This window comes from Malaclemys terrapin, chromosome 10 (genome assembly GCF_027887155.1).
Source record: "Malaclemys terrapin pileata isolate rMalTer1 chromosome 10, rMalTer1.hap1, whole genome shotgun sequence".
NCBI classification, from domain to species: domain Eukaryota; kingdom Metazoa; phylum Chordata; order Testudines; family Emydidae; genus Malaclemys; species Malaclemys terrapin.
The window spans coordinates 30,286,626-30,305,216 of NC_071514.1; the positions used below are offsets into that span (position 1 = coordinate 30,286,626).

At 43.3% G+C, this 18,591-nt stretch overlaps 1 protein-coding gene across 5 annotated transcripts in view; it reads left to right on the plus strand.

The window, feature by feature from the left end:
- Positions 1–18,591, plus strand: part of ENTREP2 (endosomal transmembrane epsin interactor 2) — a 403,126-nt gene that overhangs the window by 362,521 nt on the left and 22,014 nt on the right. For all 5 annotated transcript variants that reach the window (XM_054042570.1, XM_054042569.1, XM_054042571.1 and 2 more), the window contains 2 exons: positions 10,620–10,780; positions 11,474–11,609. In XM_054042570.1, coding sequence (XP_053898545.1) covers positions 10,620–10,780; positions 11,474–11,609 — 297 coding nt within the window. The remainder of the gene's footprint in view (positions 1–10,619; positions 10,781–11,473; positions 11,610–18,591) is intronic.

Below are 18,591 nucleotides of genomic sequence, written 5' to 3' on the forward strand. Positions count from 1 at the left end.
AGTGTCTGTCATCATCCTCTTCTATGTGTTCTGGGTCCAGTTTCTGTACAGTGGTGAGTGCCCGTGGGAGGGCAGAGCAAGGAGGTGGGTTAGGGAGAGGAGGGGGATAGAGGGATGGGGCAAGAGGAAGAGAGGAGGATGACTGAGTGCTGCCACCAGGGGGAGCGCTGCCTTTTCACTTCTGGGTGTCTCGGCCAGAGGCATCCAGAGAAATGGGGAGGAGGCACGTGCCCCCACACTAGCCATAGCCTCGTGTCGCCTCCAGGGGGATGAGCATGCTGCAGGCTGCAGCGCGCTCTGGGCTGTGTGCAGCAGACAGGGCCTGCCTGCCTGCCCATCCCATGCTGGCCATGTCCAGACACGGAGCTCACAGCCAGAGCAGGAGGCTGCCCTGTAAGTCCGGTCTCTAGAGGGAGAGCTGGTGCAGGGTGGAAATTTGTCCCATGGGCGGCTTCCCAGCTAGTGATCCCCTTGGCTCAGCGGGTGAAATCACCCCCGGCCCCTGACTGTCTGGGAGCAGGAGTGGAGGGACATGTGCCCAATTGGGCAGTCACAGCAGGCAGGGTGGGGAGGAGCCCTCACACACACACCCTCCAAGCAATCTCTGCTACAGGGCTCTAATGCCATCCTCAGCAGTGACCCTCTCTGGCCTAGACAGTGCCCCAGTGTTGAGCCCCACGTAGGGCTGAGTGCATGCTCCTGGTACCCCCTGCACTGAGTGGTGCCCGGAGCAGCCCCCTCCAACCCAGCTCCATTACCTCCATAGTCACTACCACCAGACAAAGGTCAGTGTCCACACACCCATGCCCAGCAGGACTCTGCCCCCGCCTCAGACGAGGTGAGAGGCACCGAGGGCAGAGCTGCTGTGTGCCACACGCCACGCACGCTGCCCCCTGCATTTACAGACCAGCAGCTCAGACGAAGATACAGCTGACACTGCAGCTGTTTTGTGGGCCCAGCTCAGGCAAGGCTTAAAGTGAGCAGAATCACAAGGGGTCACAGTCCTGGCAAAAAAGATTTAAAAATGGAGTCGGGTCACTGAGGGGTACCCTTTAAGCGCTGCCCTCCAAGTGCATGAACATTTATTTCATCTAGGATTATCATAGACGCCCCCCCAACATACACACATGCTTTTTTCCACTTTTAAGCACTAAGCTCAGGGATTCACAATTATCTTGCAGTGATCAACAGCCCAGGACAATACCAACTAGTGTATAGAAACCGGTTAATTCAACCGCCCCATAACCCCCAAGTATTATATATCATGGGCACTGGTACTGTCTGTCTCCCACAACTCTCCCACACTAGCGCTCTCTCTCTCTCTCTCTCACACACACACACACACACTTCCTGTCTGTTTCACACAACTTTCACCTACATACACTCGCTCATTCTCATACACATGCAAAGCCACTGAGCCACATCTTATAGTCCAATGTGTTAACAGAAAAAACCCTTTATTTCAATCAATAGATTGGGCTAGTTTTTAAATGACTTTCAGTGATATTCAGTGTTGTACAGGTATTATATATAGTGTGGCTGCAGCCCACCCAACACATAGAGAGCTGTATAAGCCAGCCATAATGGTAAATAGGTTGAGAACCACGGTGGCCTGGCTGCACATGGGTAATTGATCAAAGTCCTGCTTTTCAAAAATAAGTGCTTAAAATTAGGGTCCTAAATCCATATCCATAAACTAAATCCATTGGGAGGCGTTGTGGTATAATGGATAGGGTACTGGACTAGAAACCAGGAGACCTGGATTTTATTCTGGCTGTGCCAATGACCTGCTGTGTGACTTTGGGCAAGTTACTTATTAGTCTGCATCTCTGTTTTCCCTCCTACCCTTTGTAGGGTTGCCAACTTTCTACTCACACAGAACCGAACACTCTTGTTCCACTCCTCCTCCGAGGTCCCGCCCTCACTCACTACATCTCCCCTCCCTTGTTGTTCGCTCTCCTCACCCTCATTCAGTCACTCATTTTCACCGGGCTGGCTCAGGGGATTGGGTTGAGGGAGGGGGTGAGGGTTCCAGCTGGGAGTGCAGGCTCCGGGATGGGACCACAAATGAGAAGTTCAGGGTGTGGAGGAGGGCTCCAGGCTGACACAGTGGGTTGGGATGCAAGAGAGGGTGAGGGCTCCAGCTGGGGGGTGCAGGCTCTGGGGTGGAGCCAGGGATGAGGAGTTTGGGGTGAGGAGGGGGCTCTAGGCTAAGGCAGGGGGTTAGGGTGTGGGAGTGGGTACGGGCTGTGGGGTGGGGCTGAGAGGTTTGGGGTGTAGGAGAGTGCTCTGGGCTGCGGCTGAGGGGTTCAGATGGCAAGAGGGGGATCAGGGCTGGGGTTGAGGTGCAGGAGGGAGTGCAGGCTCCAGGCGGCGCTTACCTCAGGCAGCTCCCAGAAGTAGAGGCATGTCCCCTGTCCGCCTCCTACATGGAGGCGTGGCCAAGCAGCTCTGTGCGCCACACCATCCGCAGACGCCGCCTCTGCAGCTCCCTTTGTCTGTGGTTTCCGACCAATGGGAGCCGCAGAGCCCCCTGGCTGCCCCTACATGTAGGAGCCGGAGGGGGGACATGCTGCTGCTTCCAGGAGCTGTGCAAAGCCATGGCAGGCAGGGAGCCTGCGTTAACCCTGCTGCACTGCCAACCGGACTTTCAATGGCCCAGTCAGCAGTGCTGACCAGAGCCGCCAGGGTCGCTTTGCAACTGGGTGTTCCGGTCAAAAAACAGACACCTCAACCCTAACCCTTTGCCTTGTCTATTTAGATTGCAAGTTCTTTGGGCCAGGGGCTATGACCGAATTTTTCAAGACCATAGTTAGCCTCCTAAGTGTGGGTTTTCAAGTGTGCATAAATGACTTAGGAACTTTTGAAAATACCACCTTTGGGTATTTAAACATTGATTTAAGAGTGTAACGTTAGAGTCTGTTCTTGAAAATTTTGGTCTGTCTCTTACTATGTGTTTGGTGTATAGCACAATGGACCCTGATCCCACTTGTGACCTCTGTGCTACCGTAATATAAATAGTAATCATCTTTATGCACCTTCTGACTTCAGAAAATGCTGAACACTCAGCAGTTCCTATTGACCAGTGGGAGTGGTGCCTGAATATGGATTTAGGATCTAGGATTTAGGATTTGATGGTCCTATTTTAGGAAATTTGGAGCCAGATGTCAGATTACACATCTGGCAATTCACATTCATTGACTATTTTGCACACACATAGTTTCTTAGTTTATAAGCTCTAGTATGAGCCATCCTTGAGGGTTTGGCAAGTGCCTAACACACAGTGAGCACTCCCATAAATAAACAACAAATAATACTTTCACGTGCTAGTTAGTAAAACAACTGAATGCACATTTTTGTGCCACATTATTGTGCAGCCCTAATTTTGAAAATGAGGGCCTATAATTTTGGTAGGCTTCAGCTTTACTTCTGATATGGATGATCACTTTTCTTATTACTGGTTTGTCAGCATTCCACTCAAGAGGAAAGAATTAAGTATGACAATATGTTGCTGCTGCCCAAAATGCAGAAACATCTGTTGTAGTTATGAAGTGAGCACACAAATTCACTGGGATTAGCTATGGCATCATTAGCAGATGTCACCAGTTGTGGAATTAGATAAACTAACACTGTAAGTGCTCCCTTTCACCACCAGGGCAAAAGATGTTAAGATTTTCTAAAAGTGCAAATGTGTTCAGAGTCCGTTTGCCGTGAAGGATGAGAAATCTACGTTTCCAATGTCCAAGCATTAGAAACCAGCGAAGACCTTTGCAAATTTACGACCTGCAGCAATAGGCATTATGTTGTCATTTTCCAGTGCAGAGCATGACTCTTTGTGGGATTAATGGATACTTTTTACTTTTCATTTTCAGTCCTCTAGGACTACAGGGACAATGTTAAGAGGATAACAATCAGGCTGCAAAACTCATTTTCCTTTAAAGTTTGTTTCTTATTGACACTCCTAATCTCCTTATTCTTCCATCAATTTCTTTCAAAAATTGGTCATTGCAGTGATGGTTTGGGGAAAGGGGTTACTTAGATTTGACAGACTTTGAGTGGATTCAAAGAAAAACAGCTCTGCTTCAAATTACATTACAACAATGACAATTTTTGGAGTAAAAGCTGACACAGGAGCAGAAGTTTAATATTAATCAATTCAATAAATTACCAGAACAGAGGCTAAAGACTATGGATGTTTTACTGTTAAAACAAACATTTCTCTGTTCCTCAGGTGTTTTGATTTCTTTTGTTTTCTCTTTTACATATTCTAGACACGGTAGCCAGTCATTTAAGAAACAACTATGCCTTTGTCTCACATCATCTATAAACATTTCCGTTATCAGACTATCCTATACCCTGCTAGTTTATTAGAATATGCTAGCTCACTCTTCTTCCAAAATTCTGCATTACACCATGCTGTTAGATGGTGTGAGCACAATTATGTGATAGGACAAGGCTTTTTATCTGTGAACTCTGAGATTCATTATGAGGTTGCAAATACTTGACAAATATTCCTGGACTTTGAGACGTTCCCATCAAATATTCATAAAGGTACCTTTCATTCCGCACACACTCCAACTGTTCGGTGCATCATTGTAGATTCTCTTTAAATGAGAGGGTGTGAGATACCACTGAATTAGCAAAATATACTGATTTTCTTTTACTGTTAGATATCTGGAAAAGGGAGGTACTTTACCCCAAATAAAGGACCAATGCTCTAAGGGAATTTCTTCATCTAGAACATTTCCCATTTCTTCCTGTAATTACATTTGCCATCCATTTCAAGTATAATAAGTTCACTATATACTTTTGAAATTGATTTTAGATCTGCTAGAGTTCATTATCATTTCAATATCCGTAAGTCATTTCTAGAACCTGCCATTTCTTGGGAGGCTTGAAATATATCTTAACTGTATTTAATTAAATATTGGTATCTTAGTTATAGTAAAAGTTCCTTGTAATGTCTCTGGGTCTATCATTTTTTCCCCTTTAATTAACTACCCTACTCTTTGCAGGCTCACTTTTTCCCATTTTTAAAAAAGTGGGATCAATGTCTCCTGGAGGGAAGGTTGGATTGTATCTATTTTGTTGTTAGAGGGGAAGAGGCTGGGCCGTTTTTCACTTCTACTTTGCTCCAAAGTTTTCAGGGAAATCACTAAATGGGAGGTCTTGGCTGTTTTGGAAATGAAAATGTTGACCCAAATATGATAGCAAATATTTCCTGCTCTGTGTTCTCCAATAATTATTGCTATACCCATCATATCAGGCTATCAAGGCCCAGAGTTCTGGTGCCCAATAATACCCCCTTAGGTTTGTACCACTAGCCCTCTTTGAAATACTGACCTGTATACTTTTTTTAATGAGTGATTTTATTACTCCAAATAAAATATAAAATGGAGGAGATTAACTCTTCTAATAATTTTGTAGGGATTTCTATTCCAAGGGTTTGAAAAAAGAAGATAATCTTGGAGAGAAGGCTTATCCAATTTTATGTATCTCTTTCAAGGCTTTTCAACAGAGATGCATAATGTGTATTATATATTTTTCCCAGATGAGAGGTAATATTGGCCTCAAACTGTCTTGATGAGTTTTTTGCCCAATGAAATCTAATACTTTGGATTAGGGATAAATTGGATGGGATTTTCAAAAACATCTAGTTGACTTAGAAGCACAATTCCTGTAAACTTTGAAACTTCTCTGAGTTTCATGTCTTTCATAATATGAAGCACAAAGGTAAGGGAATAAACAAACATCACCAAGGGATTGCCCATATGCTAAACAACTTGGTTCTCTGGGCTGCCTGCATTTATTACTAAGGTATTGTATTTTCTTCTCTTCTATTGTGATAAAGTTTCAATCACTATTACAAATAATAGCAGTGACATAAGCAGCCATGTCATGTTTCTCTCGAGGCCAATAAATTCAGAGTATTTGCCATTAACATTGACTTCAGCTATAAGATTGTGTAAGATTTCAACCACGCTTGCTGAAATGGTGCTGATCGCAGTTTGTCCTTGCCTACAACTGTTCACCTTTATCCATTGCTGATACCTGCTCTCAGCATTGGTTCAAACCTCAAAAGGGTTTCTTAGGAAGCTGCTTCAGAGTTTCTGAAATGGTGCTGAATGCAGCTTGCCCTGTCTGCACTTTCCACTAAACTGCTGAGTACTAGTTCAGCTGCTGTCTGTCACAGTAACCAGGCAATCTGTGATTTGGACCCTTGTTAGTCCCTCTCGAGTGCACCTCTCAGAGGCCTGGCTTCCTGCACCTCTCTCTGGGTGGAACCATGCAGTCCAAACATTTTTAGACAGGATCTCTGGAGTGTAGCCCCCCTCGTTACCAGCTGTGTTAACTGGGTATGATGACAGTGAGCTCTTTTACTCTGTGAGCCTGTGATGTTGGCTGATTAAAGTGACGAAAACAAAGTATGATTTATTCATTCACCCAAAAGCCTTATGCACTCAGAGTCATGAACAGAGGCAGCTAACAGGAGAATTTTGGAGGGAATTCAGAGAGGGAGTGTGAGAGGCTTTTCTTCCAGGTCCAGCTCTGTGTTTGATTCCAGATGGACAGCAATGGAATCGTGGTTGTGACTTGCAATGGCTGTGTCCCTTCCCCCTCCCCACCCCCCACCCCGCCTGAAGCTGGAAGGGACTTCTTATGTATGAAGTACAAGTTGGTAGCTGTGCTGGAAGAAAAAATTCCCTGGAAAGGGAAGGAGAGATGCTATTGAGAATCAGAGAAGCTGAAGCATATCTAGACAGCCAGGTTCAGGAAACATCCGTACCTTAGGTTCATGGAAGAATGAAACTGGCCACCAAGGAATTGGAGAGAGAGGAACAGACAAGAAGCTTTCTTAATGGCTGGAGACAGACTACGATAGGCAGGCTGTGGTCAGCAGAGAGAAGAATACCAGGAGGAATTCCAAATAATTATGTATTATTTATAATTAAATATAATTATTTTAATTATATATTCCAATATTTATTTATATATTATTTGGAATAATTTTTATCTATAATTAAAATATATTATAACAAATAGAAGAAGGGGGATAATGATTAACTGTACAAAATTGATGAGAAGAATTATTTTGGTGGCATTATGTGGTCTGTGTTATACGGGAGGTCAGACTAGAAGATGATCACAATGGTCCTTTTGGCCTTGGAAACTATAAATCTATGAATAAGAGCAAGCATATAAAATAACAGGGCTAGATGTATATTTCCCCTTACCTATACCTTAATCTTTTCTTGCAAACTCCTCTCAGCCCAGTTAACTCCATGTCTGTCTGAGAGAGACAGATTGTCCTGCTGCAGTGTGCTCCCTGTGACAATTTCTCCCTGTACATCTGTCAGAGACTACACCTGGACGACTACTGACACCCCACTCAACCCCCCACTTCTTGCCTAGGCTAGCATCGTTAAGGTTTTAGTATACGTTTTGTTCCTAGGTTCAACCTGGGAAGAGCTAGTGGGCATCAGGCCAGAGGTAATATGTAACTATGAGAGTGCTCGTCTTGTTCTAGTAGCATCAGTAGAACACACTGACTGAAAGGAGTAGATTGACGGGTGGTAGCAGAATCTGGAGCATGGGAGCATAATTACTTAATAGACATCTTGGAAAGTATAACTTGACAGCTAATTAGTAAGCCTCTAATTGTTAGTTTTCCACAAACAAAGGAGACCTGGCTCCCTGACCCTCCATTGTATTACATCATTGAGACTGTGACCTTTGAGACATCTTATACATAGAGTGTTTCATGGAACATTGATTACTTTAACCTGACACAAGGAGCCAAAATAATTGCTGGTGTAATGTAAAATCAGATTTACATCTGAGATGAGTTTTTCCCAGAAAGTTAGAACCCCTGCCAAGCTAAAAATGAAAGTCATTTGCTAGGTCTTCTAAACATAAACATTTTTGTTTTCCTATTATATGACTGCTTCTTTAATCTGTGTCCATGGAAATTTTATAAAAATCATAATAATGCAATGAGACAACAGTACAAACAGATATATTCACTTGTTCCAGTATAAAGCAGAAGTGTGCCTTCAGCAAATTTTCTTAGCTCAATTGTTTCAAAAGGTGAGCTAAAGACCCAATTGTCTACCAATCCTACAAAAATAATATGACAGCAGAGACTCAACAGAAGGTGAAAGAATGCCTCTGTGTGTTTTGATTGGCTATTGGTGTGCTTCTCCCCATGCAGCACATATAAAACAGGGTCACAAAGGCCAGGTTTCATTTGATCTTCAGAACAGTCCCCATAGGATCACACTGTCATTTAAACCTGCTAACAGGCTCATTAGGCTACTGTTTTTCTATATCACTGAGTTGCTTTTTGATACTAGTGCTGTGTTAGAGGCTGATCACCTTCAGGCCTTGATTTGTACGTCTCAGTCACTGTTACTGTTTAGGGTTTGGTACACTTGTATTTTTTGTTTTTAGTAGGGCTGTCGATTTAATGGCAGTTTTAATTGCACTGTTAAACAATAGAATACTAATTAAAATTGATTACATATTTTGGACATTTTTCTACATTTTCATATATATTGTATTCTCTGTTGTAATTGAAATCACGGTGTGTATTGTTTTTATTACAAATATGTGCACTGTAAAAATGATAAACAAAAGAAATAGTATTTTTCAGTTAATCTCCTACAAGTACTGTAGTGCAATGTCTTTGTCGTGAAAGTGCAATTTACAAATGTAGACTTTTTTTGTTACATAACTGCACTCAAAAACAAAACAATGTAAAACTTCAGAGCCTACAGGTCCACTCTGTCCTATTTCTTGTTCAGCCAATTGCTTAGACAAACAAGTTTTGTTTACACTTATAGGAGGGTGATAATGCTACCGTCCTCTTATTTACAGTGTCACCAGAAAGCGAGAACAGGTATTTGCATGGCACTTTTGTAGCCGGCATTGCAAGGTATTTACGTGCCAGATATGCTAAACATTCCTTGTCCCTTCATGCTTTGGCCACCATTCCAGAGGACATGCTTCCATGCTGATGATGCTCGTTAAAAAAATAATGTGTTAATTAAATTTGTGACTGAACTCCTTGGGGGAGAATTGTATGTCCCCTGCTCTGTTTTATCCACATTCTGCCCTATATCTTTAGCGCATCCGGCATGTAAATATCTAGTGACGCCAGCTACAACAGTCCCATGAGAATGCCTGTTCTCATTTTCAGGTGACACTGTAAACAAGAAGCGGGCAGCATTGTCTCCTGCAAATGTAAACAAACTTGTTTGTCTGAGTGATTGGCTGAACAAGAAGTAAGACTGAGTGGACTTGCATGCTCTAAAGTTTTATTTTTCAATGCAGTTATTTTCTGTACATAATTCTACATTTTTAAGTTCAACTTTCATGATAAAGAGATTGCACTACAGTACTTGTAGTAAGTGAATTGAAAAATATTATTTCTTTTGTTTTTTTACAGTGCAAATACTTGTAATAAAAAATAAAGTGAGCACTGTACACTTTGTATCTGTGTTGTAATTGAAATCAATATATTTGAAAATGTAGAAAACATCCAAAAATATTTAAATAAATGGTATTCTATTATTGTTTAACAGTGCAATTAATCGCGATTAATTTTTTAAATTGCTTGACACCCCTACTTTTTAGGTGTGGAAATGTGTATGTGTAGGGGAGAGTCCTTTTTCTTTTCTTTTTATTCACAGGATTACAGTATTTTAAAACTGTATACCATATTAAAACATAGCAATTTCTATACCACACCAACTATAAAAATATATTAATATTGAGAACATTTATTTTATAAAAACAAATACAAATTAGGTTGAATTCTCATGTAATGAAACATGGGTTTGTGGGACACTTGTCATTTCTTTTTCTTTTTTTAAAAAATACATATTTAGCATGTAGCACCTGATTTTTAATATGATGCATTCCAAATTGGCAGTGAGAATGTGCAAATAGTTATTTTAATAGGTATATCCAAGTGTTCATTATTTTTGAACAGGTTATACCATTAATCATTTAATGATTTAGCAAAGAAAATTACTTTACAAGAGAAGAGTGAGGGGGGATTTGATAGACGCCTTCAACTACCTGAAGGGGGGTTCCAAAGAGGCTGGAGCTAGGCTGTTCTCAGTGGTGGCAGATGACAGAACAAGAAGCAATGTTTTCAAGTTGCAGTGGGGGAGGTCTAGATTGGATATTGGGAAACACTATTTCACTAGGAGGGTGGTGAAGCACTGGAATGGCTTACGTAGGGAGGTGGTGGAATCTCCATCCTTAGAGGTTTTTAAGGCCTGACTTGACAAAGTCTTGGCTGGGATGATTTAATTGGTGTTGGTCCTGCTTTGAGCAGGGGATTGGACTAGATGACCTCCTGAGGTCTCTTCCAACCCTAATATTCTATGATTCTAGGAATTCCCTCATCCTAATTTTGGGCCAGATTCTACTGCCCTCACTCATACTGAGTAGTACTCTACTCCCTGAAGCAGACCAATTGATTGCAGTAATGCTACTTGTGGAATAAGGTACAACTCAGTGAGAATAAGAATGGCAGAATCTGTGTTATTATTTTTGTCATTTCTACCATTACCATCGGAAGAAACCTTACTTTCTTTATTTATTTTCAGTTTCTGCCACAGAGGTCACATTCCACCAACCCGGACTGTATGACTCCCCATGGAACTATTCTGCATCAGACCCTGGACTTCGATGAGTTCATACCTCCAATACCACCACCACCCTATTACCCACCTGAATATACCTGCGCACCTGTGATGGAAGCACAGAGGTAATTCTTTGTTCCTGAAAATTAACGTTATTCCTTCATAGCTTTGGGCCACAGATTGAGACTACTTCAGGGGGAAATGAATTATATCCACTGGTTCGCTGCTCCAGGCCAATTGGAAAAATTAAAAAATTAATTGCACTGTTAAACAATAGAATACCAATTGAAATTTATTAAATACTGTGGCTGTTTTTCTACATTTTCAAATATATTAATTTCTATTACAACACAGAATACAAAGTGTACAGTGTTCACTTTATATTATTATTTTTATTACAAATATTTCTACTGTAGAAATAGTATTTTTCAGTTCACCTCCTACAAGTACTGTAGTGCAATCTCTTTATTGTGAAAGTGTAACTTACAAATGTAGATTTTTTTGTTACATAACTGGACTCAAAGCAAAACTATGTAAAACTTTAGAGCCTACAAGTCCACTCAGTCCCACTTCTTGTTCAGCCAATCGCTAAATCAGACAAGTTTGTATACATTTACGGGAGATGCTGTTGCCTACTTCTTATTTAAAATGTCACCTGAAAGTGAGAACAAGCATTCGCATGGATTGCTTTGTGATGGGTTCGGTCACAAATTCAGAGGCATGCATCTGCTAACTACATCATGGTAGAAGATGACATTAGTTCTCCAGGTAAATCCAGTGCAGTGAAATGATAATTAAACATTTATTTTCTTTAACAGAGGTCTCCATTTGGACTTTCCTCATTCCCCCTTCAGTGCTTTATATGAGGTCACCATTAACAGCCCAGGAATGCTATATCCAACGGAGCTGCCCCCTCCTTATGAAGCTGTGATTGGACAGACCCCTGCTAGTCAGGTAAGAAAAGGTCAAAGGAAATAGGGATGAATTCTCCTTGGCCATTCTCTTACTTACTAAAGAATTTAGGAGTTAAGAGTACCTGAAGGACACAGTGATGTTTGCATTGTGAGGACTTTTGCATTCTCTAAACTGATCATTTCCGGTCCATTGTCTTTAACTTAAATGGGTGTTTTCCTTTCCCAGTAGTAGCTTGTGACCTTCACCTATAAGTCTGCATCCTCCTAAATTCTGGGTGCATACTTGGACAAATGTTTATATAAAACATAGCATTTCAGTTGAGGTCATTCGTTATAAAAAAATCACAAAAATAGTCACAGAACATTGGACCATCACTGAAGAAAACCTAGGAGAAGAGATTTGAGCCACTGAAGCAAGAAATCTTTTTTTTAGGTGTGGATGGAGAATGACGTTCTGAAGTGAGATTGGGCTCTTGGGCCCTTTTGGGAAGAAGAATCCTCAAGTAGGAAGCAGTTTTCCTTTATTCAAAGTGGTCTAGTGCCTACAACAGGGGGATTACCTTACTTTTCTTTAATTTACTGTGCATAGGTAGGAGATTTGATAACCAAGAAGGTAATTTTGTTTGGTACAAAATGTGATGATACCATCTGTGTGTGAATTAGAAATGCAGCTCATGGGACATATAATTTTAACATGTCCTGTGGTCTGAGCTGAAATTAATACAAATTTCTATATAAAATTCCATTAACAGTTAGGAGAAATTCCTGCAAAAGACTATATATTAACCTAGATGAATTTAAAAAAGTGTTTTGCAGTTGGCATTGGATCTCAAATTATCTTCTGGAAAAGAGCTGGCATAGATTTTCTTATAATGACTTGCCCAAATCTTGACAGAAAGGCTTATGCCCTGTGTCAGAATTTACTCTCTACCAGTTCTAACATATAGCCTTCCAGGAACAGAAACTAAGCTGGCCCCAGAATACTGGGAACTGACCTGCATCTAGTGATTACATTAAGTGATAAGGAACCATACACAGCTATATATTGAATTATAAGAAATAGGGACGTGTTTCTGTAACAAAGCAATGAGCAGAATCTACATTTGTTTGTAATTTTGCTGTTGCTTATACTTTTTGATGCTATTACTTGCAGTATTGTATCAATAACAGTATTCTGCAAGCCCCTTAACTCCATTATGAGCTTTAACAAAAGGTCCAGTATATCTCATTTATATTTTTCAGTTGTTTTTTTCTACATTTTTTCATACCATATGACTCAAAATCCATTCAGACAATAGTTACAGAATTATGTTGCACATGGGGGACACAGTTAATGCCAAATTAAGCAGTGATATGTGAAGGGTGCTTGGTGATCATGCTGATAAACTGCCACCCTATATAACAGTCTCAATTTCTTTTTTTTACTTGCTTCTGGGATCTTTGATTTTCTTCAAATTTCAGTAGAAACACAAGGAAGTCTGAGGAATTTAACATACTAGCTACTGCTTGTCAAGGTTGAGGTAAACATTTGCAGAGCTAGGTGCATATAGCTGGTTAACATAGCACCTATCTATACTATGTGTTACTAGAGTCCTTCACATTCACTCAGAATATACAAGAAATAGCTTGTGGTAGCTCTGCCCCAGGGAAAGCAACATATTAAGAAACATTAGATTAAAATATAAATACATGACCCACCACCACAGTGGGAAAATTGCTGACTATTTACAAAGTGTCCAAAGAAAGCAGCAATGGTGGATGCTCAAGAGATGTGCAGTTAGGCTTAATGAGACACATCAGACATTCCAACCTTCTTAACTCACAAAGCAGTTTCTGCTAAGTCTTTATTTTTCTCACTTTTAGTCTACTTATACCTGGCAGAAGGTAACAACAGGCCAAACATTGTTTGCCTCTGATCTGTGTAAACTCGAAACTTGTCTCTCTCGCCAGCAGAAGTTGGTCCAATCAAAGGTACTTGCCCCCTTGTCTCTTGGATTTATTCTTCAGTAATAGAAATGAGTCAATGAAAATTGCTACTGAATAGCAAAATTTTAGAGTCCCAATTAGCTCATTTCTGAAATGTTATTTATTGAAATTCTGCCTGTTTTCTTTACAGCATTGATTGTAAAGGAATCCGAAAGCCTTAGCGTGTTTGTAATGTTTTTATATTTGTGTCTTATCTCTAAATTTAAAAAAAGGCAAAAGCAATTAAAATCCTATCTGGTTAAAAAAAAACATGTTTCAGGTGAGAATTTGTATGTGGTATGCTAGAAGGTTATATAAATGGCTATTTATTTATTTATATTTAAATACAAAAATATACCTGTCCACCATTCTGGGTGCTCTGTCTATTAGTCAGGATCACAATTTACACAGGAACAGTCACCCCACCAGCACATGGCACTCATGGACAACAAAAATAATTAACTTAACGAGCCAGTAATCTAAAGCAGCAAAATCATACTCCACCCTATTATGTCAGGCCTCCCCAAAAGCCCTCCTAAGCAGATGCATTGCCCATAAATCTCTGACAGTTGGGTCAGTGTCAGTGCATCATCCATTCATCTCTGGGCACCTGGGTCCCAGTGTTGGTTCTGGTCTCAAGTGAAAATGAGTGGTGGATTTTTAATTATTATGTGATCATGATTATAAAGCTCTTATTGAGTGTTAATCCACAACACCCCATGGCAAGAATGGCAAGAGGTGTGGAAGGTGAGGAATGAAGTAGAGGTTGCAGAACAACTTATGTTCTTGACACTTTCATTAACACCAAAGGCCCAAACCTACATTCATTGTGGACCAGAAGTCCCAAGGAATTTAAAAACTGAAGAACACAGCCTTAAAGTCAGTGACAAATTTAGATCTGCAAGGAATATAGAATGGAGTCTCAAATTCTTACATACATGCTACACCAGGGTTGACAACCTATGGCACGCCTGCCAAAGACGGCACGCAAGCTGATTTTTAATGGCACGCTGCTGCCTGCCGGGGTCCCGCTCAGCCCGCTGTCGAACTCCGGCAGCAGGCTGAGCCGGACCCTGGCAGGCAGCAGCGTGCCATTAAAAATCCTGCCCAATCCAGCCTGCTCTTCTTGGCCCCCCGCCTACCGCTCTCTCTGGCAGGGGCAGTGGGCAGATGCAAGCTTGCTCCTGCCGGCTGCTGCTGTACAGAAGGTTCCGCCGGCAGCCAAGCTTCCCCCTCCCCTGCCTCTTCCCCCCAGCATGCTGCTTGGAGCCCCGCCTCCTCTCCCTCCCTGCCACCAATGGCCCTTGCGAGGGAGGGGAGAAGAGCAGCCCCAGCGCCCTCGCTGCTCAGACCAGTAAGGAGGCGGGGAAGGGGGATAGGAGCAGGGACTTGGGGAAGGGGGAGTAGGAGCAGGGTGTATCCGCCCACCCCCCAGCCCTCTGCCCTGACCCCTGCAACCCCCTTGCATCCCAGCCCCCTGCATCCCCCCATGACCCCATCCCTGATTCCTGCACCCTCCACACATACCCAGCCCCCTCACACCCCATGCCCTGACTCCTGCACTCCCTACACATACCCAGCCCCTCCACACCCCATGCCCTGACTCCTGCACTCCCCACACATACCCAGCCCCCTCACACCCCATGCCCTGACACCTGCACCCCCTCACATGCCCCCAGCCCTCTGCCCTGACTCCTGCACTCCCTACACATACCCAGCCCCCCCACACCCCATGCCCTGACTCCTGCACTCCCCACACATACCCAGCCCCCCCACACCCCATGCCCTGACTCTTGCACCCCCGACATCCCCACCCTGAGCAGCAGATTGGCAGCGGGCTGAGTGGGGCTGGCGGCTGGGACCCCAGCTGGCAAGGGGCCGGCAGCCAGAACCCCAGACCGGCAGCGGGCTGAGCGGGGCCGGCAGCTGGGACCCTGGCTGGCAGGAGCCAGCAGACGGAACCCCAGACCGGCAGCGGGCTGAGCCACTCGGCCTGCTGATGGTCTGGGGTGCCGGCCCCGCTCAGCCCGCCGCCAGTCTGGGGTCCCGGCCCCTGGCCCCGCTCAGCCCGCTGCCAGTCTGGGGTTCTGGCTGCCAGCCCGGGGTTCTGGCTGTCGGCCCCTTGCCAGCCAGTGTTCCAGCCGCAGGCCCCGCTCAGCCCGCTGCCAACCTGGGGTTCTGGCTGTCGGCCCCTTGCCAGCCAATGTTCCGTCCGCAGGCCCCGCTCAGCCCACTGCCGGCCTAGGTGAATGGAACCCCAGGCCCACAGCTTAAGATCAGCATTTTAATTTAATTTTAAATGACGCTTCTTAAACATTTTGAAAACCTTGTTTACTTTACATACAACAGTAATTTAGTTATATTATATATAGACTTATAGAGAGAGACCTTCTAAAAAAACGTTAACATGTATTACCAGCACGCGAAACCTTAAATTAGAGTGAATAAATGAAGGCACACCACTTCTGAAAGGTTGCCAACCCCTGTGCTACACACTCTCATATAATATGCATCAGGTTGCAGCACGGTATGAATTGAATTGACCAGATTTATAAACTCCTCAAAGTCAGACTTTCCAACGGAAGTAATGGCAGAGCTTTAGCTACAGAAGTGCTGCTGGGAGCCATTAAGCAATAATAATTATTAAGCCTCTTACTCAGCATCAGGCATCTTTTTTTTTGTTTGTTTTTATGTGGCTTAAGGTCTTTAGAATTTTATCAAATTATATCAAATTAGACATAGCTATTTCCTGGATAGGAACAGAAAATGTCCGTGCTAGTAGCAGTGGTTGCTTCTAAATACAATTTGCAGTTGTCATCCATACTGCAACTTGTTGTACTGCCTTGAAAACAGTGCTTTTCGCACTACTTTTCCAGGGGTGATATCTGCTAGGGTATGGCAAAAGACAAGAATAGAAAGACCCAGTCTCTGGATGAATTATACCAGTAAATGTCTTATAAGCTTTACTAATTTGTAGGCTGTGCAGGGTTGCGGAAAGCATGGTTTTGCTCAGGGCTTAAGTTCTCATATAGTATTTCCCAGAGCCCCGAGGCTAGGAGCTTCAGCCCCATGGGGCCACAGGGGCTCGGGGCTTTGAAAATATTTACCAGAGCTCTGCTCCGGACAGCTCCAGCTATATTTAAGCCCTGGTTTAGCTATTCTTTGAATCCTAATAGCTTAGTGACTATCTTTTAATGCAACCAGTGTTCCTGAGGGTATTAATATTCATGAAATCTATTACCGGGGTGCAGGGTGGATAACAGAATCTGTGCCAGTACCACCTGCACTCCCTCCCACTGGTGAGCAAGAGCTTTGACCTGACTAAACATGAAGGGATTGTTACTGTTAAAACATGGCTTCCCTTCCCCCAAGAAAACAGAAGGTTAATCAATTCCACTTATTAGTGTAAACTGCATATAAATTACATTTCAGCAATTATTCTGATAAATGGAGAAAGAGAGGGTGAAGGAAATGCAAATTGTGAATACGCTGACCAGACAGACTTAAATGGATTTAATTCTAGAAAAATGGAGTCTGAATGTTGAAAAGGTGCTCCATGAGAGAAAATCTGAGCACTCTAAGGGATTTTAACTCTCTGTCTATATATATCTAGGCTTCCTCAAGTGATTAAAAGCTCTCCATGCATCTTTCCACGTTTTTGGATGCCACTGAGCTGCTGAAGCCTCAGGCAGTTGATATTTTTATGTAGAGATTAAAGATATTGCCATCTTTTCTGTAAATAGAGAGGATGCTCAGGGTACTCTGTTGGTAGTAAGAGAAGGGATGTTGTAAAACCCATGTGTAAAGTGGAAAAATGCCCTATCTATTCCTCAATTTGATTTCCAGTCTGCCAGCAAAGTACCGCCACTAGGAAGGCCAAATATTACATTTAAAGAAAGCTATACGCCAATGTAAAGAGTCTGCACATTACAGCCAGGAGCCCAGAGGTTAAGCTGAGAGGTCTTGTCTTTTCATTTATAACAGGAACCTTTTCTTACCAATTTTCAGTGAAAGAGCCCTATGTTTCCAAGCACACTATCTTATTCACTCAGCCCCATTTCTTAGGAATGTGCTAAAGGAGCTCTTCGTCCATGTGGTGCTTCTAAGACTGAGAAAGCAAGTGACTCACTTTGAAGTTGATCTTGTACCCCCAGAATAAACCCCAAAGGGTTGAGAACGAATGATGTAATCTTTACCCTTACCCTGGAGAAAGAGTGTTACCTCCAAATTCTCCCTGCATAATCCACTCCCTGGAGGAGGTAGTAGTGTCTCAGTGTTAGCAACTGAGCCACTGCACAGGTGAAAACATTTCACCTTCTTGCCATTACTGAAAAATTTGAGGATTCCAGGCTGTGTTCTCGGTATGTTCCATTCAGACTAAATGCCACAATGTACAAGATATGTCTGGCATTACTGGAGATGAGCCTTGGTAGGAAATATCTTACGTCTGATTCAGCAGGCAAGAAGATAGTTAGCTTGATTGATTGGTCTACACTGGAAAATTAAGTTGGCTTAACTACATCACTCAGGTGTGAAAAGTCCGCACCCCTGAGTGTGGTAGGTAAGCAAACCTAAGCTCTGATGTAGGCAGTGTTAGGTCAGTGGAGGAATTCTTCTGTTGAACTAACTACCACCTCTCTGCGAGGTGGATTAACTACGCTGATGGAAGGGACAGTCCCATCAGCATAGATGGTGTCTACACTGAAGAGCTACACCGGCACAGGTTTGCAGTTGTAGCGTTTTAAGTGTAGACCAGTGATCCCCAAACTGTCGGGCATGCCCCCCTAGGGGGACACGGAGGCGCAGTGGGGCCTGGGCCAGCCCCCAAGGGGGCCAGGGAGCACCAACCAGCCCAGCTCTGCCCCCAGCTCTGCTCTGGCCCCAACTCCTGGCCCCACCCCAAGCTGCAGCCCGAGTCTCAGCCCCTGGCTCCCAGCCCAGCTGCAGCTCCAGTCCTGCCCCAGCATGGCTCTGCTTCCAGTTCTGGCCCCATTCCTGGCCACATTCCTGCCTCCAGCTGTGGTCCTGGCCTCAGCCCCTGGCTCTCAGCCTGGCTG